Below are 26563 nucleotides of genomic sequence, written 5' to 3'. Positions count from 1 at the left end.
ATTTCCTGATTCTTTTTTTTTTTTTTAAAGAACAAAACTGTAGAAAGGTTATAATTTAGGATTCAGAGCTTTTTTTGCCACGTTGTCGACAAGACAGGCTTGTATCCATCATTTCCTCGTTTCTTCCTTGCAAAGTCTATAATTTAAAAAATATGGAAAATGTTACCATACAACACGTGATCACGTAGACAAGAACGGCTATTATTCAAAATCCTGTTGTTTTGAGGGAATCTAGATGATGTTGATTGCCAAGAATTTTCAAAATGGATATAACTTGACAGAAACTCTATAAATTGTTTTACAAGTAGTCATATTTGAAATTTGATGTGTTTGTTGAACAGTTACCTATCATTTCCTTTAAAGTTAACAGATATCCTTTACTTTGATACTTAGATTTTATAATAACTACTTTGACAAAAATATCGTTTTAGAGAAGAATTTTTGCACGACTGGTATATCATTAGCTTCTTTCTCCCAACATACTTAATTAACGAGTTATCGGATAATCTCAGCACATGTAAACCAGGTAAGAGTTGTCTTGAACCAATACACAAATACAATACTGACTAATTCTAATATGTTATATTCAATAGGATAAATGTGATGTCTTACTGAATTAGACGGATCGTGCATTTATCTGAATTATGAATTATGACCTCCTTCAACGTAGTATCTTACTTTCTTTCATACAAAGCTTTGCATACAGGCGTCAAATGACACTTCCTTTTATATCAAGGGAAGAAAAGAAAAATATGTGTCGTTATGATATTATGTGTTATCCTTGATTTAGGATACTTCAGAGAATTACGCCAACCATAGGTAAAAAAAAAAAATACTCATGTACGTTTTTTATGAGGAAGTATGTGTTTTCATGGGAGCTGGGTTCACGGGCATGTTGTGGGGCTTTCAAGAATGGTGTTCTGTCTTAGATAGATACAGTACACGTAAAGTTGCCAAAAGAGTATCCGCTTTTGTTGATGTAGACAAAGGGTAATCAAAACAGTTTTCGTTATGGATACGATAACTTGTCTTTTTTATTATACATAAGGTTATTTTGATTGAGCGTGAATCGTCGTACATGTGTTCGACCTTGCCCAAATATTTTCTACTCTTAAACTTGTTTTTTTTTTATTTATAAAAATATAAAATATTACTTTAACAATGTTTTTGTAGGTTACAGATAACTCTGCATAATGTGTGTACATTGAAAGCCTTAGTTATTGCATACGTTCTGAGTACAATATTTCTAAAAATATCGACATATTTTCTATGAGCAAAACGTTGTTGTCGCAAAAAGTTGTTGCAGCAGTTGTAGCTTTCAGGCGAACGAATGTTGACAATTAGCGTCAGTAGCTGGGGCGTAAAATGTATACGTGTTTTGTGAGGTTGAAGACAAACAAGATATATTGTGTTGTTGATGCTTGTCCAAGTCAATCAAGTGGCTCGTACGTATTGCAACAAACAATACTCTTCTTCACAACGGATGAATTTTCAATTGTGGTTGCTCTATTTTTGGACATATTTTCAAAACTTGGCTATTTTCAAGCTTTTGAGGGTAAATTGCACGTTGTCCCAGTATATAAGTACCTCATTAGCATAATATATCAAGTTTCCCGCTATAGATAATTGCACTTAACTTACTATACGAACACCACTAGGATAATGCTGATGTTTGTACTTTTGATTTTCTTTCAATTATATATTGTAGGTTTTTTTTCGTTTTCTCATATAATATGTCATTTACATTTCAATTAGCATAATGCACAGGGAATTATTACTTTCATCTGCTTATCGTAGTTATGATCGTTTAGTTAAGTTAGTGTATGGTGACTTATGATTGTTTTATTTATAGTAATGATAAATGAGAGGTATTAGAAGACATGCAAACATACATATAATCATATGTTTAAACAATTAATGCTATTCAATAAAACCTACTTTCAATATTAGCTATGCTTATAAGCAGTAAAATCAATGTCAAAGAAATATTAAGATTGCGAAACATTCTATTACTGCTTAGATTTTGGAATGTGAAATTTTCTTTCCGTTCTTATCATCTTTTTCTACAATAATTTTCAAGTTGAAAATAGTTCATTTATTTGAATCAAAAGCGAAATCAGATTGTATTTTAAGAGGCTATACAAGTCTGTTTTGTATATTTAAACTTAAAATGATAGTATATGTTAAAATGAAAGTGTAATAGATAAGCGTATGTTCTTTTTTTGTGATACATTGACCTTCGTACAACCTTCTTAACTCGATATTGTTTCTTCAGAATGTACTTTGCTTAATCGTACATTTCCTTTATTTTTTGTTACATCAGATATCATCAAGCACAAGAGTCAACGATTCAAGTAAGTTTTCGTTCTGTAAGGGTAACGGTTAATATAAACTTCCGAAAGCTAACCAATTAACTTAAATTTGTTATCTAAATCATAATTTGGAAAAAAAATTAATATAGAAAGGAACCATCTAGATGTACTTCAAATGTGGTATTTTCTCCTATTTCAATTTGTAAGATAAATAATAATTTACAATTCTCAATAATTTCCTTGCACTGTTTTTGAAGTAGTTTTAGCGCTGATTTGGGGTAAATTGTAGATTCTCAGCGATAATAAAACTGAAAGAAATACAAGTCATTAGTCAATATTTATTTCAAGCAATAAAAATACTTCCGATTATGTTTATTCATATTTGTTAGTAATTTGTGCAAAGTAAGTTGGCCTGACGTTTCGATCCTAGCAGGATCTTCTTCAGAGGCTAAATGGCAAGTAACAATTAAAGAAGGGACAAAACACGCACTTTGTTTAGACTATGTATACTGTAGGCTTGTTCAATAATTTGGCACTTTCAAATCTCAGGTCAGTGTTGATAATCCTGAGATTGTTGTAAGCTGAAAATAGGTCCAAATCATACCCTCTTGTCGAGGAAAGCTATTACTAATCATGTTTGCTTCTGAGACCATGTCGTCACAGATTCACGGTAGTTCTTTGCGTCAGATTTTCTTTTCAAATAAAATATACTTGCTTATATTAGCCTCCATGAATATTAGCCGAAAATGTTTGAATACCTTTTCTTATGGTTCATGGTAGTTACCACGTCATGTTTACTGTGTAGTTAAAACAAATCTATTGCAATGTAGCCATATATTATATTTCTCTTGAAATAATTCTTTACATATGGAACTGTATCTGCAACAGTTTTACGATTTTTTCTCATCTTTTTCTTTACAATATTTTGGTGCTAGACTTGCAGTATTTTCTATTCCAAACTCCGGAGTATCCAAGGGATTGTCATGAAATACTTAACCAATGCTCTTCTACCAACGCCAAATCCGGTGTATACCTGATTAAACCTGACCAGTATCCTAAACCATTTCAGACATATTGTGATCAAAACACTTCATCTGGAGGTTGGACAGTAAGTAAAATATTTCAAGACGCGAACACTTACAATCACATACGTTACCCTCGGAGACACACTTTATAGGACACATTGGCATTTTCAGTCATTTTAGTTTTACATTGTGTCTGATGATATATCTTGTACGAGGTATGTTTATTTGAAGTTTAATATCAAAACAAAACTACTCAGTGTAATAACATTGACTTTTCGTACGATTAGAGAACTTGTTTTCTGTGCACACCTATGGTAGTGTTCTAAATATGTATAAACATAATTTACAACACAATATCACAAATGTGTTCTATCCTATTCGTACTTGATGTGAGCCGCACGTATTGGCTATAAGGTTTAGTTCATAAGATAATGCAATATATCCGTTAGTTGTCTACCTATCTTTTGAATTCTTCAGGTCATACAACGACGTGTTGATGGATCCATCGGTTTTAATCGAACCTGGGACGAATACAAAAACGGAATTGGTTTCTTAGGCAGTGAATTTCTGATTGGTAATGAAAAGTTAGCTCACTTGATAAACCAAAAGAGGTACCAGCTGCGCATCGAGCTAGAGAATTATGCAGGCCAGTCATATTCCTTGACATACAACAACTTTCGCATTGCCGATGAACGGGGGAATTATTCTATAACAAGTCTTGGTGTTGTCGAAGGAATAACAGGTTAGACTTTTTTTAAATGATTTTCTCCATATTTTTGTAGTCAAAACGAAAATTAAAGAATGCATAAAGAAAAGTTCCAATGGAGGAAATGATTATGATACACAACAATATTGATAGAATCCCATAGTCGAGTACTTGAAATTGTCATATTATTTTGTATGTGTGACATAAATGAGAATAAGCTGAATGAGCCTTAATTTAACGATAAAAAATCCCGCTTATATTTAATCCTATGTTAACAATCAGCAAATCTTCTGAACGGCCAGAGCATTACGTTGGTAACACGATGATCTAATAACGTAATGTCACAACAGCGAGTTAACACTTCAAGCTAGGATTAACTGGCTGTGGATTCAATTTCCCCAGATTTACCCATTACCTGGTGCTCATCCAACAAGGATAATTATGACAATACATGTGAAAGAACTTGTGAGAATCCGAATGATTGTGTCATACCGGATCCAGCGGATCCAGAGAGATGTCTTTGTACAGAAAACCACATGGTGCTTGGCAACAGCTGCATACCTCAAGAGCAATGTGGCTGTTACGTTCAAGGGCAAGACGTGGTATTAGCAGTAAGTTTATATGATGCCGTTCACAAGTCTTAATATTTACCAGTAATACGTACACTTTAGCATAAAATCTTGGATTTCAATTGATTGACCTTACTCTTTATTATATATGTTATTAATTCTCATGATTATTGATGATATAGATTTTCACTTCTATTTCGTTTTACCTGTTCTTGCAAAAGTCTTCTAAATTGAGACCTAGCAAAATACAAGGCATCCAAAGCAATTACACCCAGAATGATGAACTTTACCTAATATATATAAAACGCTCACGACCATTTTGTAGTAGAAATTCAGTTTTACTCCAAGAGCGTTATCAAGCGTTGTACCAAATAAACATTGATTTTACTTTCACTGAAATATGTCGTTTAACATTTACCATTTCCAGGAGAGTGAATCTTACATTAATTCTGACTGTTCCTTACGGATAACTTGCAACAGTAACGTACTTACAAATGAGAGTTACAGTTGTAGTGCAGACGCAACCTGCGAGGAGCGGAATGCTGTCCGTAGATGTTACTGTAACGAATGGTTTGAAGGCGATGGTCTTACATGTACCCGCAGTGGACCCAGAGATTGTTCTGATCTTTACGCAGCAAACAGAACAAATAACGGAGAATATACAATTTATCCCGCTGGAAGCTCTAATTTTGAAGTCTATTGTGAAATGTCTAGTGGTGGTTGGACAGTAAGTTTTAACAATTGAAAAAACAGAACTTTACCATGTTAACTTTTCATTTTCTCATATAACAGGACTTCGTTCACTAACATTTTAATGAAATAATTCAATTATTTGATTCAATTGATCCATCTTCCTATTGCTTTAATCCAATCGGATATTGACCTTCACCAATCAATTTTTCTAAATTATTGTAGTAAAAATGACATATTTCATATATTACTCACATCCAATCGATAAACTCGTTGATTTTCATTCTAGATTTTGCAACGACGTACAAGTAGCTCCGTCAGCTTTTCTCGAAACTGGAATGAGTACAAAAACGGGTTTGGAATCCCAACAGGAGATCATTGGATTGGCAACGAAAAAATATACAAATTGACAAATCAAAAAGCCTACCAACTTCGAATAGAAAAGACAAACAGGGAAGGATCAACATACTACAGCCGTTATTCATCATTTATAATCAGTAGCGAGGGAGACAGATACCGACTGTCATTGAGTGGCTACAGTGGAAATGCTGGTATGTATTGTGCTAAATGTCAATCATACGCATACTTGTAGTTATTACGTAATATCATTCTAGCATAACTACCTGTAGTCGTAATTACACTCTTGGATTTGTACTCGTACATATACTCAGGTCATGTTATAAATATAGTGTATACACTAATGTCAAACTGTATTAGATGTCGAGCTTAGAGTCCCGTGCGCATTGCTCATTAAACAATTGCCTTGCATTTTAGCACGTGTTGGTAAAATGATATATTGTTGTAACATCATACATAATATATCATATCAACCACTTTTATATAGTTAGTAGCGTCTGCTTGCTCGCAAATGTCGAGCTTAAAACATTCAAAAAACATGTCAAATTAAAGTAATCCGTCAGTATGAAATATAAGACGTTATCACGAGAAAAGATGATGACATGAATGATACAATCAAACACTATATTTCTCTCACTCTTATTTGAACACCTAGCATATATTAAACAGTCAAAACTATATATTGTACAAAATGCCAAAAGTGAATACTTCAACAAATTCACCGTTTACAATTCTGTTAATCTGACACTCAGTACTATATTATTATTTAATTTTGGTCGAAGGAAGAGAAATATTAATATGAATACAATATATAAATAAAGAAATATATTGTAATACTTCACGATGTTCGCAAATGAGGTCCCAGACGAATTGGCAGAATTGAAACCACTCCAGTAAAATCCGCAAACTTGACTCCAGCACAAAAATATTACGTAAGCCCAACTTAAACGAACAAACAACAAACGCAAATATACCCGACAACTACAGCAAACGACTCCAAAGTGACATAATAATGTCCATTTATAAAAAAAAAGGAAAAAACTTCGTATTTTACAACAAAACACCTTCATTAATTGTTCTCTAATTTCCTTCCAGGTAACAATGCTATGGGAGCAAATGTAGGATATCGATTTAGTACGTACAATGAAGACAATGATGGATCGAGTACCTTCAACTGTGCAGAAAAACACCGAGGTGGCTGGTGGTATCCAGACGATAGTAGCACGGGCTCTACCAGCAACTGCTACTCATTCAGCGACCGCGTAGCTACAGGTGGCTACGATTACTCTGACTGTAACTGTTATAATGATTGTGAATATTGTCCTTCTAGCCGTCCACATGAGAAATGCCAAAATTGTGATGGCTGTGGTTATTATAACCATTGCTATTATTATTATCAAAGGAGATGCTGCGCAAACAAAAACCCGGTCTATGAGACAATTTTTTATTCCTGCGGCTACTCCAATCTGAATGGTTATTACTGGTCCAACGATTACCGCGGTATCTTCTGGCATAATCTTCACGGTTCTGATTGCGGTATCACAACAACAACAATGAAAATTCGTTCTGTTCGATGATCAAAATAGTAAGGTAAAGTCTTCAAAATAATAAGGATAGGAAACGGTTGGCGATATACTAACCTATGTTAAATATGGAAATACTTATCAAAGCTTGGCATATTTGTGTATTGGAAGATGAAAGTGAATGAAAGATACACTAACGAGCCGATGAACATTTTATAGTTATTACATCACGTACAGTATATTTAAAGTTGATCTATTATACCCAAAGACTACTTCCAAGACATGAATATGTTTTGAGGGACAATACCTAATGACGGTGAACTGCATATCTCATGGAACTCGATGATTTCTGATACTTTTTCTGTTCCCGTTACTTGCATTGAACTTGAACTGTGTTTATTAAAAGGACATCTTTAATAATGGCACTGAGAGTGATATCAAATAAAAAACAAATAAAAATATATAAAAACATGGCATAATAATGCTGAGTAGTTTGTTTGTCTTCAATTTTGCCATTATGTGGTATAGAAGCAAATGGCAACGTGGGAACGACATCAGTTTCTATTTACTTTCTGAGTTATTAAGAGAGTGTGTCTGACGATCAGTTATTCCAGTAGACTCCTGAGTTAACACCACTGTTATATTCTAAAAGAACACACCCAGCCGAAACTACCCTAATATTTTCCATCCTTATCCCCGAATCACTTCCCTTACAGTGAAACAATTAGATCATGTATTAGCGTTCGATAACTAAAGAAGCGTTTACATTCACACAAAGTTGATCATATAAGCATGGTTCCGGGCGACTCCTTTAATGAGCGATTTGTCGAAGGTGTATACTCAACCAGCCTCAGTAGCTTTGTCATTAGTCTACATAACTTTCCTTTTCCCCTGGTTCATCTCCATGTGAGAATATGATGTAGCTTTTATTCATATTGTCGTCATCTTGATTGTCCCAATTATATAAATCATCGTCCTCCGAATTGCTAGTTAAGTGCAATAAACACCTGATGATCCCCAACAAATCCCTTTCAATCCAGCACATATTTAAAGATTTACTATTGTGTTTAACATATAACAAATATGAAAGGTATTCCTCCATGAAACCCCTTGAGACTTATAAATTCAAAGGAGAGTGTCATTTTCAAGAATTTTTCCGACATGGGAAGGCAAAGGTGGGGGACACGGGATGACAGTGGCCTATGTATTCCGACTCCACTCTCTTGTATTCAACAACATTCATTGGAGTCTTGTAGATTAGTCAAAGAACTGGCGTTTATATATAAAACACATTTTCGTCACCGAATTTCTGGTATCGTTTGAAACATTTTAATTTCTCTGAACTCCAAGTTTCGATTCATGTATTAATTCAAGCAATTTCTAAGTAGGAAGTATAGGAGTAAACCTTGAGTCTTCGTCAATAGAAAGAAGATATTTTTTAGAAAACATCAACTAAAGAAAGGCTAAAAGAGTGGAAAAATTATAGCAAAGTCTCTAATACCCGCGGATTTCATTGACAGCACCCCATCCGCTCTTTCCTACAATCAGAGCATCTAAAATGTGACTAGAATATTTTCTAATATATCATGACTTTGTGTTAACTTATGGATGCCAAATACTACAACGAAAAGATAATGCAATATAAAAAACTGACTGTGTTTTATACCTTAATATATGGAACCAGTATTAATTCACACTGAACAAATGTTAACAATTAAGAGCAAGATAAACGGACTCGACGTATTATCCTGTCAATGCCAACAAGACTGTTAACACTAACATTGCTTTGAGATGACTCATAAACATGTTTAGTGTTTTTATTATAGTATTTCTAATTAAAACGGCAGAGAAATTTCTGAAAGATTCACATTTAGGCGGGTCGTATCTTCACCTTCAAAGAACAAGATGTTACACGTTACCATTTAAGTAGACTTATGAGTATACTTTTGGGGACTTTACCGGACCATTTTCCATCATCCTTAACCTTCACGTATCAGCCCACGAGAGCAAATTGATAACAACCTAAAAATGTTCCGACAAAGTATTCTTATTGAATATATTGTGAAATTAATATTGACGGATATTGCTAAAAATTGCTGGAAAAATATTTCTTTCAATATTTGCTAATCAATTCTATCAATACATATTTCAGAAAACTATGTAAAGATTCTCCCGTGATGCGTGTACTCTTCAAATCGAATTGAGGGGGCTCTTCCAATTATGACGACAGCCACTCAATTTGTAACCATTCGTGCTTCAAAAAGTCGGAGAATGTTCCGACAAATTTACTTTTACACTGGTCGTAGTACGGAAAGCCATACGTGTAAATGTCCAAAACAATAAAAGCATGTCCAAATAGGAGTATGTCCAAGTTTATATAGGTATGTCGAAATTAATATAAGTATGTCCAAAAATAAAATGAGCATGTCCAAAATAACATTAGAGTGTCGAAAAATTAGATGAACATGTCGAATGTAACTGCTAATATCATATTTGTAGAGAACATTTTGGCATTTGAATTCACGCCATTTGGTGCAAAATGTCCCAAAATAATATAAGCATGTCACATATAATAGGAGTATGTCCGAATTTATATCAAGATATCAAAACTAATATAAGTATGTCAATAAATAATTTAAGAATGTCCAAAATAATAAGAGTGTCGAAAAACTAATACAAAAGTATCGAGCGTAAATGCTAACTTCAACTTTTTAATGAACATTTAGGTGTTTGAAGTTGTTAAGGTATTTTGAATAGTATTGTATATATATATATATATAGATATATATATATATATATAGATATATATATGTTGATACTAGATGAGACTAGTGGAACACTAGTAGTTGTAACTCGGAGTTTCACGCTTTGTAGCGATCTTCAGACAACTATATATATATATATATATATATATATATATATATATATATATATATATATATATATATATATATATATATATATATATATATATATATATATATATATATATATATATATATATATATATATATATATATATATATATATATATATATATATATATATATATATATATATATATATATATATATATTGACCTAAGGGGTTTTCAGCAAAAATAATTACTTCATAGGCTACTCTGTAAAATGAAAAAAATAACATGGCCAAATGGGGGAATTTCTGGAAGACCGCGAGAACGTTTATAACATTCCGACAAATTTAAAAGGTTGAATAAGTGATTACGATAATATTTTTTTGAATTTTGTTTAAATATTTATAGAAATACGTTGAATAAACTAATATCAATTATAAGCACGGAATGATGGCTATGACATGTGTGCCTTCCGGAAGCAAATAGAGGGGGCTCTTCAAATTAAACACGAAACGTACTCGTGTAGCCAAAATGTTACATGGATTGTGTAGACACACTTCTCTTTAAATTGCATCTCGTGTTTTTCTTTTGTTTTGTAAGTATAATTGTTGAATTGAAGTTTTAGTCAATAACAAATACGTTCCCTTTCAATCTTATATTCTCTTTAGGGGGTTAATTTCTTCCATAATTAAGTGTAACGGTGTATTGGGGTGGGGTGGGTTTAAATCGGATTTTTATATAACAGCCTTGTGTCATATAGCTCCTTTAGCATGCAATAACACAGATAATCACTAAGGTCAATAACAAAACGCCTCAGTTTCATTGTATTAAAGAATCTGATGACACTTTATCGATACGTCAATATCTATTTCCTTGTGATGTCCTCAGATCAAACAGTACAACGGCAACCATGATACTTCATTTCATTTTGTTTCCCAGCAAAAGTGGTATTGAAAGTTATCCAAGAATTCTACCTCGTTTACATAAAGTTAAAGGAAAATTATTTGGTTCCGAACATTCAGTCCCGTAATACGCGCTACTGAATCTTGCTAAGTGGAATCTTTAAGTGTTTTATGTCATCAATCAATAGCAAAATATTTATGCCCACACATACCAGCTATCAACTAACAACTGCATTCCAAGTTTGGTTACAGTCTGATTTAAGGTTGTGGAGTTATTGCAAATTAAAAATTTGGCACCTCCCAAAAAATTGGGTCCCGATAATATTTTGCGTCTAAAAGGTCACAAATATATTTGACTCAAAGTGGCTCAAAATATAGTTTCCTCCAAAAAATTGGACCCTCCAAAATGTGGGCCCAAGTGACCACTTGGGCCCACATTTTGGAGGGTCCAATTTTTTACAAGTATTTTAGCCCAAACAATGTGCCTCAAAATGCTTTTGACGTGGAAATAAAATTTGGGCCACCCGGCCCAAAAACGGGCCCGGATTTGTTTGGGCCAAGATGGCCTAAATGTACGAGCTATTAACCAACAACTGTATTCTAGGTTTGGCTACAATTCGACTTACGGTTGCGGAGTTATTGCAATGAAAAGAAAAAGTGGGCCTAAATGGTCCCAAAAATATTGGGGCCCACAAACTCGGGCCAAAAGAATGTGTCCCAAAATGCATTTTATGTGGAAATGTAAATCTGGGCCTGCATGGGCTAGTTATTAACCAACAACAATATCCCAAGTTTATCTACAGTCAGAATCACGGTTTCGGAGTTATAGTAATGTAAAGATTTTTACGTTTGATCCAATTACCTCATTAATATTCATAAGGTCAGTGCCAAGAAAGATGGAGCACAACTTCTTACTATAATACATCTACATAAAAAGTATGACAAATAACCATCACTCCGTTTGGAGATATCGCGGACCCACGCAAGTGTCACAGAAGCGCACACACCGACACCCGCACACCCGCAAAAAACATGGCTGAGTATCTTTTGCTACCAGCAAGTAACCAACCAGAGCAGCAACGCTGAGAAATGACAACATATTTGAGCGGTTTATCCATTTGTTTGTGCAGAAAAGTAAGACAAAGCAGCACATCGGGTTTCATATCCTTCCTCAAATCTCCTGTTTTCCTTAGAAACACTGTCACGAACATATTGTATACAATATGTCGTTATACTAATTACTAGGGATAAACTTTGCCCCATTGCAAAAACAAAGAACCAAAAGTATATGTACTTCGTAGTTTTAATTCATGCAATATTAGAACGCAAACCAAAAAAAAATTATTCCTCTGCTATGTCTGCTAAAATGTTGTGGATATCACGTTTAAATTGCGCTGTCCTAAAATTGCGCCTATAAAATAATAGAACGACCTTCAACTTGTTTACAATCGACGTACCGCAGAGAAAATCAGCTTCAACAATATAGGTCATTCTCACATATTCCACATACAACCGTGAAAAAGTTCAAATTGCAAATCTGCCAAGTAGTCCTTGTACAGAGTATGCCATCGAACTAGATAGAAAGCCTGCATAGAAACTAAATATTTGACATGATGAAGTCTCCCACGGGGGGAATTATTTCCCCAAATTACGGTAAAATTAAGTTGGAAGACATTTTGCTACTCACATAAAACGCAAGCTGGTCATGAATAGTAAATAGTTGTGAAACAAATTTCATGTACACTGCATATGACATGTGGCCAACATTACATACAGAAGGCCCGGTTTTGGGCCCATAGATGTCGAAACAAACATTTCTTCCAAACAACGTTGGTTCACCATTATTCAAACATTATTTCCACAACATTTCAGCAGATTCGGATGACATTTCTAGGAGGATCAGAAAAGTATCTCTTGTGAACTCAGATGACCTAACAAATATGATTGAATATAAAGAAGATGAAGTCACTCGAACCTCTGACAAACGATCAGTCAAATCGAATGAAAAATGACGAAATGGCAGTCATTCAAACAAGGTGGAAAAAAGTGACAGAATTTTCGCAGCATGCGCATCGCTATAGCTCATCTGAAATAATTCAGCTGAACTAGAATGTTTTTTTTAGAAAATGTTTACGTTTGGTTTGCTGCCGTGGGAACGAATAAGGTCTCACGTCTAGCCTTCTCCTCGACCACTCGTCTCTCCTCTGCATTCTTGACTTGTTTTAAAGCCCCTTGAGCCTTTCTTGCTACAAATTAAGATAATATTTTAATTAAAAGAGAGGTTTGTAATCTGATACCAACGTACCTTTTTAAATGTCATAACAAGCTCCTTAGATTCAATATCTTATATAAATGACAAATATTTTTTTATTGTTTACAGTCAGTATGGATGTAATTTTTACAGATAATACAAATTCAGTGAAAGCCCAACAAAATAGCTGACATGTTTATTCAAGCAGATGTGAGGATACTCGATTCCGCAAACAGGGTGTGACGTAGACATCATAAAACAAGGAAGTATTGTTCATATAGCATACCACTGACAAACTTCGACCGTTCCAAACTGTGTTAATTAGATATTTGTACATACATATTGATAGTGTAGAATAGATCATACCGTACATTTCACGGTATATAATATGTATTGTACTAGTTCATGCATGTTATAAAGTGTTGATTAGTAGTATCACTTCCTGTCCTTTCGATACTGCTTTAATTTTGCCTTCCAACCAAAAGCAAAGTAACTTTGCTAACATAATCACTCATAAAGGGTTCTTAAACATATGGATGATATCAACCAGAACAAGTAAATCAGCATTCCTACTCTTTTTATCGGTTTGGTAGAATTGACATCACAACTACGCACAATTACAAAACCTTCGATCATAAACCACACTGAACGTAATAAAATTAAAACGTAGCACGATACTCGTTTTAAAAACCAAATACATTAAGAGTTATTAAATTGCAATATGACTGCTGTCCTTGGAACTAGAGACACGACAGTCGATTAGTATACAAGGTTTTATGCTATATTTATCGGAACAAGGACAATTCAACATTACGCAACTGAAGCTTACTGTATATAAAGAGTGAAAGTTCAAGATGCAAATAGCTACAAATAATATTAAGTTAGATTGCGCATGACCACTAGCCTTATTAACACAGAGGCCAATGTACAGCATTTCCTCGTATGTGTTGTACCTATAATCCAAACCATATTTCAATTAAAATTATGGATTTAATGGACATCCATACCACTACTGCGGTCATTTCAGTAGGGAGTTGATCACCCCTAAAGAGAGACTCTGTGCCATTTGTCATCTTGCACTTCATCGAATATATTTTTGCGTGACATTTCTACAGACCCGAAATTATGGAAACGCTTTTCAAAGTTTGTTTGACTGTTTTGACGATTTGCAACTCGTTTGGAACAGAAAGGGTAAGTCTTTCTATTATTTAAATTTTTTAATATTTTACCACTGTTTCGAAAATAATATAAGTTGTGTTGCTGAGCTAACTCTGTTTATATTAAATGATGTGACAAACTGAAGTAAAAACTTTTCCATTTAATAGGAAAACATCAATAAAAATACCTGATGAAGTTCAGTTTTAAAGGCCTTCAATTTAAAATACTTCGAATTTTTAACCTTGCGAAAGAACAACAGTGTTTCGACATATAACAACACGTCTTTAATTGAACCACACATACTGGAAAAAAAAACTAACTTAGATCAATTGGTTTTTCTATGCCTTAATCAAGTATTCTCTCATATTTGCTCACATGTAAAATACTAAGAAGAAAACCTCATTCATATATACATCTTAAACGAATTTTGTTACACACCAACTAATAAAAGTCAATCAAGTTGCGTGACATGGCCAGGAAAAAGTAATCTCTTTTCAAACTATGAGTATATCGCTCTCCACATATCCTTTACAGCACATCAGTGCACAAGGTTACCCTCTAATAGCCAAGCCCACCTTTCTGAGGTACACATCAACACGTTACAAAACTCCTTCATTTCATCAATTGTTGAACTTAATTAACAAGTAGATTAATCAAGTTTATAAATTCATGTTCCATAATTTTGGCTACAAGTACAATAACTAACACTTTGAAATTCAATCATTTCAGCGATAACTACAAGCTAAACTGTAAAATCCAGTTATTTCTAGATTCATAAGTGAAAATGTATCTTCTTGTTAAATATCCAGACATGGGATTCCCTATCGATACAGAGCGACAGTCGCTACTTTTTGTATGGTTATGTGTTTCTAATGTTTTTTTGTTAATAATACAACGAATAACTTGATTCCCATTTGTTTCAAGGCAAATTTCTTTGTCAGCTCTGTTATTTTGATATGATTTCCAAACAGGCTCGTTAGTGCTTGTATTCGTCGAAGTTATCATTATGAATCCATCAAAGCAACATCTGCGTTGACTAATCTAACAACAAAATATTTCTATGTCATAATCCAATCACAAAGATGCTTAAATTTACTTCAAATACAAGTAGTCAACAGTTGGGTAACTACTGTACACAAAACTATAATGGTAAGGTATATCCTTTAAATAAGATATATACTTCAAAGGGTGGTAGGTCCGATTCAATTTCATCAAATTTGAAACAATGCTCAGTTTTAAACTTGATAATATTTCTGTAAACTATCATCCAAATGCGAAATTTGCAGCTTTAAATTTTCTCAGGGAACACCTAAATGTTTACTTCCTTCACATGCTCATCGATATCACTTTAAAATATATCGTTATTTATGTAGCAATGTTGGAAAAACAGTCTGCAACAAGGCATTAAGATATTTTGAAATGCATTTTGAAAAAAACGTAAACATAAACTAGCATAAACAAATTTGGACATGTACATTTTTAAGGAAACAAGGTTGAATAACATTAATTTAAATTAAAACTAACTAGTAATTATAATAACGATACTCGGCTTAGTTAACTTGATAACAACAACTGTTTTAACCGCAATTTTTATAGATCATGGATATAAGAGCGGAGGAAATGTAAAACATTTTCATTTATTTTATTTAAAATGATAAAGTTGTAAAAAATGTCTTCTATCGCATGCCTTTCTAAGTGACAGTTCAATACGATTGATATCATAAGTAGAGATCTCAGTTATTTCCTCTATGAAAATGTCAACACGAGAAGTATAGTAACACTTAACTAGAGGTAACTCCTCTATACTCAGACTTAATGTCCCATAACGATACCAAGATAAGGGGAAACTTGAAAGAAAGAAAATGAGATTTTAGTAGTGAATGGAGTTAGTTGAGATATTTTGATATATCGTTACCTAAAAATAAAAAGTACAAAAAATGTGCACATCCCAAAATATGCTCATATTACTATCAAGTAATTAATGCAAGAAACAACAACATACATTTATGTTAAACTCACTTTCATGATCATTGCACTTTTTGAAATTTCTGTTTTAATTCTCGTGAGTTAGAATGTAACATCTATAAAGTATTGTTTGTCGAATGTGTGAGACTTGTTTAACTGTTTAAAAATAATACTGTTTTTTTACGAACATGATCTTTGAATTGTATATACTAGAAGGTTTAAAAGATTGAAAGTCGCTTTCCAATGCTATAGACGTTACTTATACGTATAAGTTGTTTTATAAGATCTTATAAATTGCCATTTTGGTAACATCTGAATTACCTCTTCGAGTCATTCGAATAATGTAAAATAATCATTAGTTTTGTAATTGTGACCGATGTGAAGTCTGAGGGAAAATAATAGTTTTTTTTTTTCATAAAGTAATACTCAAAATAAAATCGCAGTAAGATGTTTCTTTAGTCTTTGAGTCCAGACAACTAGTCACACAATGAATTTTTCCAAAATACTTAAATGCCTCATCAAATAAATCAATTTCACTGAAGAATTGTATGTTCTCATGCATTAAATCAGTTTGTTACATTGTAGTTTTTAATATAAGCTATATTCTGGAAGAAAAGCAAAAGGCAAATCCTCTATTTTATCCTATCATTAATAAATAAATAAAGGTCGTATAACTAGCGGAATAACTTAGTGCAGATGCAGAGAACATTTCTAACACTTTAAAAATAACCCGATGCTCATTCTGGTTGCTTACCTTTAAATAATTATGCTTTTCAATTTTCATTACAATGGTATGTTGATTAGGAATACCTTAATACATGTTTTATTGTTTTGTCTTTAGTTTTTTGGTCTTTTTTTACTTTAAATTCGGATATATCTATAGAAGCAAAAAAAAAAAACAGAGTATAAATAAAAACATTTTAAACAAAACGTATATTAATTTTTTATTGAAAATCTTACTTTTGACATTATAATTCGATTGAAAAACTTTCGGTTTACTGATATGTTTAAAGATATCTAATTAAATTCCTCCATTTGATATTTCGTGGCTATCGTTCGAACGAGTAATGTATTCAAGAAAAATACGACTTGTGTCACTCAACTTACGGTGACAATAAACTACAATGGTTTATACAAATAGAACAGTAACGTCTCATAAAGTGTAAGTCATTGCTTCCTTAAAGCATTATCGACGATACAAAACTTTGGCTACATCCCAAAACAATCGCCTTTGACCGCGTTATTATCTTTGTAGAAATGATACCATGTTGTGTATTTTACCTTGTTGGCAACAGCAAATTACATTTTGTAATTATTTCGATTCTATTGATTTTATTTTCATGATTTAAGGTAAAGGTGGTTTGATATCCTTGTATCAAAGGATCATATTCTTCTGTAAACCGTAGAACGTTTTAAGGCTATATTGACAAGATGACCAGTGTGCAGACAAAAAATCAAGAATTTGATAAAGACGAATAAATCAGAGAATTCTTAACATTTCAGGGAACAACTAAAGCGCGTTGTCTTGTTTATACAGAGATTTGGAAATTCTATACAATATGTTTTTTCTTGACAGATTACATCGTAATGTCATGAAATTTGAACTGCCATATACTCGTCTGTTCAAACATGTCAGTATTCAGAATATACCAAACAAGATAAACAATGTAATTGTTTAAGGTGCTATCGACCATTCTTACTGTAACAAATTTAAAGCCGACTACCTGTAAAATTCTTACTACTTATGGTTCTATGGATTTATAATCATTGAAGGACTTGTCTGAAAGAAAAAAAAAACACATTTTAAATTTCTTTTGAAAGTTCCCCCTTCCCTTTTGCACTTTTTCTGGTGAAATTCTATATTTCTTGCAATTGTCATCATTGTCATGTTATAGAAAATAAAGTTTATAAGTTAAATTATCTATTTCTCTCTATATCACGTAGCTTTCTAGAATTAACGTTCAACAAGGATATCTTAAATTTTCTATTTCATAACGGACTGGTGTATTGTATTATAGGTTTACTTTTAATGCTGTGGATTTTTAAAGAAATTGACAAAACCATTCAGACAAAAATTCTCTTCAACTTATTGGTTGCTGTGTTCTCACTACGTCACACCTTATAGCTTAAAATTAAATACTGATCCTTACAATCCCGCTTCATGCTTCATGCTTCTAATCAGTAAGATATAAAAGTCTATGGCTAAAAACTTACCTTACAAGTAAATACAACCTTTCACTTAGAGTTCATTTTGTTCATGTTTGCCTTTGTTCTTTCACGTTAGCTTACATATCATGTGCCAGAGTAGCTGTAAAACCGGGACAATTTCAATAATCTAAGTCTTCCCGGAAGAAAGTTGTAATATAAAGTTTAACTCTTTAAGTGTTTATTGATATTTGCATTATCGGCGGCATATCAGTATCGGTAAAAGTTAGCCTCATTGAAGATAACGGCAAACTAACATTTAACTTTTTTTCCCCACAAAAAGCCAGTTTCGATTAATAGCAAGTGGCCAATATGCCTAACAGCTGGTCAAACAAGCATGACGCAAGTTCTGAAAAATATTAACCGATCTAAACAGACCAGTCATGGACAATTACCGTTAAAAACTCATCAGTCTTTGTCGCGCATTAAAGAAAATGTCACCAGTCTGGCTGATGTATTATACAATTTTATATTCAGGATAGTAACTTAACGTATGTGAATATATGTTTATACCTACAATAGTAGCCTATCAGTCCTCCGCTGAGAATATATGTTTTAACACATGGAAACCCCTCTTCTAAATCATTCCGAAATTGTGTACATTGCAGAAGCTGCAAATAGTATCATGGATGCCGTTTGTGAAAACATCAATGACTGATGAAAAGATTGTATTTTGAAAATCAAGTTTGCGTATCACATTTTGTTGCCGATTGGTTTACGAAATATTTCAAACACGAAGCACTTGCTAATTTTGGCTAGACTTAGTTGTTAGTATAGCCGGCTGATGGAAGTAAATAAGTGTCTACAGAAATTAGACAATGTGTAAAAGTAAGCTGGCCTGAGGATTCGATCCTAGCATGATCTTCTTCAAAGGCTAAATGACAAGTAACAGTAACAGAAGCGACAAAAACGCACACGAAATTAGACAATCAAAGAATATGTTTTCGTTTTCGTTCTGATAAACGCATGAACTTACCTTATAAGTAAAATGACCCCTTTCAAATCTTAGAGTTTCGTTGTGCACGGTAAGTATCAAGACACGGTAATCTTAGAACAGCTAGGACGATTTAAATGATCCCTAAGTGCTATTAAGGACTGATAAACACAAATGCGTTACAACATTTGTCTGTAATCTTCTTACGTCAAAATATAACTTGAACAAAGAACATCTGTCTGCATTAAGCAACAAAGCTGTCTAAGGAAGCAGTCAGCTATTGCCTTTGTTCTTTACGTGAACTTACGTATCATGTACCAGGATAGCTGTTACACCGGAAAAATGCCATTAATCTAAAGCTTCCAGGAAGAGAGTTGTATCCTGTAAGTGATCATTGACCTGTAAATCAGCTATGGAATGTAGACAAAGATAAAACATCAATACAAGTGGTGATCTGGAGAATTTACCAAAGTTTATATCGACTTAACTTGTTTTAACCTCACATGTTTTGAACCAGTTTGCGAATTGTTCTTTCTTTCCCTCGAACTGTTTTTATAAGACATTAGCTTTAGATTCAATCTGATCCTGCTTAATGTTGACTGCATCAATCTGTATGTCTTGTAATGTATTCATTAAAAGTATTTTATTACACAGGGAATCGTCGGTGCCGACAGAAGATCTTCAGGTAGGTGTAGTTGCTATGTTATATGATTGACCTTATGATAAGAAGTAACCTCAGTGAGCTATATCACTTATGTATTATAAATGTTAACACCTCAGTTGACCAACTTGAATGGCTGGAAATGTTGGTTCTTTAGTGGTCGCTCTAAACGTTTTTTTTTTTTCAATCATGTCACCATTTCCGAACATCTATTATGAAATTGATTTCCTCTGAGTCGTATATTTTTGATCTTTACATGTCCAACGTGCTACATCGATATTTTTTCATGTACGTTAAATGTAATTTGACTGTTTTCATTAGTCTTTAACTACTGATAACTACGAAAACATTTGATTCAAATGGTCTTTGAATTTTATGTTAACGTAATTGTTTCAAAACAGTTACATCTGAGAATCCAACCACGATTACCTTATTAAATTTAATATTAGTCGCGATATCTTCCTCTATACGGTAGTTGAGTAATAATTGGCATAAAGGCTAATCTATTATCTTAACTCTCATAGTAACAAAGCCATGTTTATTACAATTGGCTCAGAATGTTATTTTCGTTAACTGAAATGATTTTTCAATCGCGATAAAATGTTTACTTTGTTTTACCTTTCATCCAGGTTTTACATACTTTGTTTTTCAACAACCTGAGTATCCGAGAGATTGCAGAGAGGTATCGAATGCATGTTCTTCTACCCACAATACATCTGGAGTGTACCTTATTAAACCAGATGGCTACCCGGAACCGTTTGAGGCTTACTGTTATAATGATCTTGATACTGGTGGATGGACGGTATGCCATAGTTGATAACTTGATGTCCCCTGTTCAACTTTAACCAGTTTTGAACAAATTTACTTCAATTTTTTCAACTTGAATCTTTTTATCGAAGCAAAATTTGAATCAATTATTTTTATACATTTTGAAATTAAGTCCAGTGTAGTTCACCTTCCAAGAAAAAATGTAAACCTTTAGCCTACACTACAAATTGAAGTTATATATATATATAAGTTCTAATTTCTGTTAGAAAGGTTAGCAACAAATCACATTGCGGTCGGGAACGAATAATTAATATTTATAACGTCCTAGTTAACGCTTAACTTCTTTGGTATTCGTCGTAGGTATTGCAGCGCCGAAGATCAGATTCCGTCAATTTCAATAGAAGTTGGAAAGATTTCAGAAATGGCTTTGGCTTTCTAGGGAGTGAGTTTTGGATTGGAAATGAGAAAATTGCCTTCTTAACAAATCAAAAGCGGTACCAACTGCGAATGGATTTTGAGAACGTTGCTGGAGATACTTACTATGTAACATACGACGAGTTTCGTATCTCAGATGAATGGGGGGATTATCATATATCTAGTTTAGGTACATTCGAAATATCAGATGGTAAGTGTCTTTACATTCTTATTAAGCATAAAGCCAAAATAACTCGTATTTGTTTATTAAATGTCGAAAGTAAACGTGCATAAGCTGAAAGGTTTATTCTGATATCGAATTGATCTTTTGGAAGTAAAATTGACATGTCAAAATTGTTCTTAGCTTGAATAAACTGCTGCAATACATATAGTACGAGTATACATAGAGTATACCAGCGAGTACAACGGTGCTACAATACATATAGTAGCGGTTACAACATGATATGATATATATGATATGTTGAAATATTAATATTTCATTATTATCTATACTAGATTTCGAAATGGCCTCCATTAGCTGAATTGTAATTACGCACTTTCTACATTACTGCTTCGTACTCAACACTAAACTTGGTTCTAAACAAGGAACCGTATCTAACATGTGTACAACAGAATGTTCACACTTTAACAGGTCCGTCTCCCAGTTTGATCAAAACAACCAACGTTGTAATTAATAATCATTGTTGTCAAAAAGTAGTATAGTAACTCCGCGGAAACTCGGAAACAGGAGTAAGCTATGACTTTATGGTTTTAGACCAGTTGTGCAACAAATTACTGAGTATCATCTCGTAATGTTGAATAAATATTAACATAAAGTTGAATAAGGAACAGCCACTACCTGATTTAAATTGTTCTGTATATATTCGAACTGTTTCTGATTGTGTGTTTTTTCCTTTAACCTTCAGATAAGAATGACATGAGAGCGCAGAATGACAAACCTTTTCTTTCTCACGTCATATTCTTCGTTTCTCTATCAGGTTCATATTATTTACATTTTATTATTTCCTGTACTCTAGGAATAATGCCCGAATGGTGTCCAGCTAATGAGATATTTAGCAATGAGACCTGTGAGAGGAATTGTGATGACCCTGACTCTTGCATCTCGGCTACATCTCACCCAGAAACAGAGCAATGTGTTTGTGTCGGTGATTATCTAATACAGCAAGAGCGATGTATCCCTTTGAACCAATGCAACTGCTTCGTTGCTGAAAAAGGAGGTGTATTAAGGGTCAGTACGGCTTTTTCGGGGCATTTTAAATGCTTTCCTCTTCATTTATTGTTTGATAGCTACCTTTTTATGGCGAATCCGGAAAGCCCGCGTCATCCGAGTTGGCTTCAACGACCGCATTTAAATTTCTTAAAGGTTCATATCCTAGTTTGTATTGACCACATAATGTTGAAACCCTGTACATTTCACTGTGACAACCGCAAATTGATTAAAGATTTATTAGTATTTTCGCTAAATATCTTAAATTAGGACGACGAGTTTTACGTCAATTCAAGATGTACACTGAGATCAACTTGTAGGAACAACCAGATTATAGAGGCGAGTTACCAGTGTAGTGATCACGCAACCTGTGATACGAGGAACGGTGTACGTAAATGTTACTGCAATCAAAACTACCAAGGGGACGGAGTGACGTGCACCCACAACTGCTTCGTTGCTGCCAAAGGAAGTGTATTAAGGGTCAGTACATTTCTTTCAGGACATTTGAAATACTTTGCTCTTCACGCATTGTCCATATGATTTGAATCAAACCTTTATAAAGTTAAATTGTCGATTATCGCTATACATTTACAGTATACCGGTGGCGTGTGTATCGCGGTTTAGGCAGGGACCATGGATCCCAATTCCGTTGCCGCTGCAGGCAAACCTGTCAGTCGATTGATGTATTACATTAAGAAGGTATTGATAATACTACTCATACGGATGTGTATTCCCTCATAAATGTTACAGAAAAAGTAATGATTTACTTTTGAACCCAAAGTCTTGCGATTAGAAAGAATTGTAGCTTAAGTGAGCGGTGTCCGTAAATGTTACTGCGATCCAAACTACGAAGGTGACGGAGTCACGTGCACTCACAACTGCTTCGTTGCTGCCAAAGGAAGTGTAGTAGGGGTCAGTACGATTCTTTATGGTATTTTAAATGCTTTGCCTGTATTCATTTATACCTAGCGAAAATACAAAGCATGGCAACGCAATTATGATACACCCAGAACGATTAACGTTACCTAATATATTTAAAACGCTCAACGCTCACCGTGTATTAGTGTTTATCCAGTGTGTCATCAAAAGTCGCTAAAAATGTAACAAATAACATATATTTTACTATCTTTGGAATATGACGTCATACATTTATTTTTCCAGGAAGGTGAATCATACATTAATTCTGACTGTTCATTACGAAAAACTTGCAACAGTAACTTACTCACAAGTGAGAGGTACAGTTGCAGTGCAGACGCAACCTGTGAGGAGCGGAATGATATCCGTAGATGTTACTGTAACGAATGGTTTGGAGGTGATGGTGTTACATGTACCCGCAGTGGACCGAGAGATTGTTATGATCTTTACACAGCGGGTAGAAGAAATGACGGAAAATATACCATTTATCCCGCTGGAAGCTCCGGGTTTGAAGTTTATTGTGACATGTCTAGTGGGGGATGGACAATAAGTTTTAGCCATTGACAAGCAATATCTTTCCCATGTTAAACTTGTGTTTTCTTATATGACAGGACTTCGTTCACTAACATTTGAAGTAAATCATTCAACTATTTAATTAAATTGATCCATCTTCCTTTCAGTTTAAAATAAATCGGATTATTGACCTTCACCAATGAATTTCTCTTACTTATTGTAGTTCAATGAGATATTCCATACGTACGTACTTGCCATCTAAAACTAATTGATTCTCTTTGTAGATTTTGCAACGACGTACAAGTAGTTCCGTCAGCTTTTATCAAAACTGGTATGAGTACAAAAATGGGTTTGGAAGTCTCACAGGAAATCATTGGATTGGCAACGATAAAATATACAAATTGACAAACCAACAAGCCTACCAACTTCGAATAGAAAAGACAAACAGGGAAGGATCAACATACTACAGCAGTTATTCATCATTTATAATCAGTAGCGAGGGAGACAGATACCGACTGTCATTGAGTGGCTACAGTGGAAATGCTGGTATGTATTGTGCTAAATGTCAATCATACGCATACTTGTAGTTATTACGTAATATCATTCTAGCATAACTACCTGTAGTTTTAATCACACTCTTGGATTTGAACTCGTACATATACTCAGGTCATGTTATACATCTAGTGTATATACTAATGTCAAACTGTATTAGATGTCGAGCTTAGAGTCCCGTGCGCATTGCTCATTAAACAATTGCCTTGCATTTTAGCACGTGTTGGTAAAATGATATATTGTTGTAACATCATACATAATATATCATATCAACCACTTTTATATAGTTAGTAGCGTCTGCTTGCTCGCAAATGTCGAGCTTAAAACATTAAGGAATTATAACCAGTCTGGAAACCTAAGAACTGCTGCAGCATTTCAGCTTACTTTGTGATTGAAATATGTTATTAAAGAGTGAATTAAATTAATTTCTTAAAGAACGACTTTATCGTTTCCAAACAAAAGAAAATTAAGTTTCATTTGACCATGCAATATTTGTTCATTGCATTGATTGAGAGGCCAATTATATTACAATAATAACAACAAAAGTATCAAATAATTCGGACATATTTTTAAGAGATCAGTCGAGACGATGTGTATGTGTTACATTCTTAAAGAGCATTATTTGCCGCATTTCTTATCGTTAGAAATGTTTAATCATATGGTAAACTATTAGTTTGTTGATATCAAATTAAAGTAATCAGTCAGTATGAAATATAAACGTTATCACGAGAGAAGATGATGACATGAATGATACAATCAAACACTTTATTACCCTCCCTCTTTTTTGAGCACCTATCATATATTGAACAGTCAAAACTATATATTTTACAAAATGCCGAAAGTGAATACTTCAAAAAATGCCCCGATTACATTTCTGCTAACCTGTCAATCACTACTATATTATTAATTAATATTTTTCAAAGGAAACGAATAATAATAATATACATACAATACTGACATTCAGAAAAATATTGTCGTAATTAACTATGTTCTCAAATGAGGTCCCAGACGAATTAACAGAATTGGAATCGCTCCAATAAAAATTCGCAAACTTGACTCCTTTGTTCAATATTGTAACATTCCTTACGATAATTTAGAACTCGTATAATGAAACCACAAAAAAATATAACGTAAGCCCAACTTAAACGAACAAAATAACAAACGCAATTATAAACGACAACTCTAGCAAACGAACCTAACATGACTTAGTAATGTTCAGTATATATAAAAGGAAAAAAAAAACTTATTTTACAAGAAAATACCTTCATTCAGTATTTGCTAATTTCATTCCAGGTTATAACGCTATGGGAGCAAATTCAGGATTTCGATTTAGTACGCGAGATCAAGACAATGATGGATCGAGTACCTTCGACTGCGCAGAAAAACACCGAGGTGGCTGGTGGTATCCAAGCGATGGAAGTACGGGCTCAACCAGCCACTGTTCCACATTCACCAACCGCGTAGCTACAGGTGGATACGAGTACTCTGACTGTGTCTGCTATAATTATTGTTATGACTGTCCTTCTAGCCGTTCACATCATAAATGCTCTAATTGTGATGGCTGTAGTGTTTATAACAATTGTCATTGTTATTATTATGATTGCTATTACGATGATAAGGTATGCTGCCGAAACAAAAACCAGGTCTACGAGACAAATTTCTATTCCTGTGGCTACTCCAATCTCAACGGTGACTACTCGTCCAATGATTACCGCGGTATCTTCTGGACGAATCTTCACGGTTCTCATTGCGGTATAACATCAACAACAATGAAAATACGGCCAAGTCAATGATCAAAGTAGTGGATTTGAAGTCTTCAAGGTTACAACGACAGGAAACGGTTGGCGATATAATAACATATATTAAACAAGGAAGTACATATCGAAGCTAGTACAAGTTTGCATATTTAAAAGATGGAAGTGAAGGAAAGAGACACTAATTAGCCTTCCAATGCAATACTATGTTATGGGTCAAACTATCAAACGACGGTAAAACAATTTAAGAGGGGTACAACAATCACGGGAAACTCGATGGCATTTGATAATTTGCCCAGAGTTTTCA

General features: G+C 33.7%; 2 protein-coding genes across 2 annotated transcripts in view; both read left to right on the top strand.

Moving 5' to 3' along the window:
• LOC139972947 (uncharacterized) overlaps window positions 1-8157 on the top strand; it is a 38066-nt gene extending 29909 nt beyond the window's left edge. Inside the window, exons 2-6 of the mRNA XM_071979265.1 lie at window positions 3815-4079; window positions 4446-4654; window positions 5040-5339; window positions 5592-5853; window positions 6755-8157. Coding sequence (XP_071835366.1) covers window positions 3815-4079; window positions 4446-4654; window positions 5040-5339; window positions 5592-5853; window positions 6755-7236 — 1518 coding nt within the window. The 3' untranslated portion in view covers window positions 7237-8157. The remainder of the gene's footprint in view (window positions 1-3814; window positions 4080-4445; window positions 4655-5039; window positions 5340-5591; window positions 5854-6754) is intronic.
• A 13088-nt stretch (window positions 8158-21245) lies between these two features.
• Window positions 21246-24073, top strand: LOC139973417 (zonadhesin-like). Its single transcript, XM_071980101.1, has 4 exons — window positions 21246-21505; window positions 22332-22543; window positions 22793-23002; window positions 23684-24073. Exons 1-4 carry the CDS (start codon window positions 21388-21390, stop codon window positions 23999-24001), a joined length of 858 nt encoding a protein of 285 aa, XP_071836202.1. The 5' UTR covers window positions 21246-21387; the 3' UTR covers window positions 24002-24073.
• The last annotated feature ends 2490 nt before the right edge of the window (window positions 24074-26563 follow it).

This window comes from Apostichopus japonicus, chromosome 9 (genome assembly GCF_037975245.1).
Source record: "Apostichopus japonicus isolate 1M-3 chromosome 9, ASM3797524v1, whole genome shotgun sequence".
In the NCBI taxonomy this organism is placed as follows: Eukaryota; Metazoa; Echinodermata; class Holothuroidea; order Aspidochirotida; family Stichopodidae; genus Apostichopus; species Apostichopus japonicus.
The sequence above is the reverse complement of the archived record's forward strand: the minus strand, read 5'-3'. Positions and strand labels throughout refer to the sequence as shown.

What these genes read in the sequence shown, in the direction of transcription:
- LOC139973417 (XM_071980101.1), top strand. Translation starts at nt 21,388, where the DNA reads ATGGATTTTGAGAACGTTGCTGGAGATACTTACTATGTAACATACGAC. An exon ending in TACATTCGAAATATCAGATG is followed by an intron (nt 21,506 to 22,331) that starts GTAAGTGTCTTT and finishes CCTGTACTCTAG; the next exon opens with GAATAATGCCCGAATGGTGT. An exon ending in AAAAAGGAGGTGTATTAAGG is followed by an intron (nt 22,544 to 22,792) that starts GTCAGTACGGCT and finishes ATCTTAAATTAG; the next exon opens with GACGACGAGTTTTACGTCAA.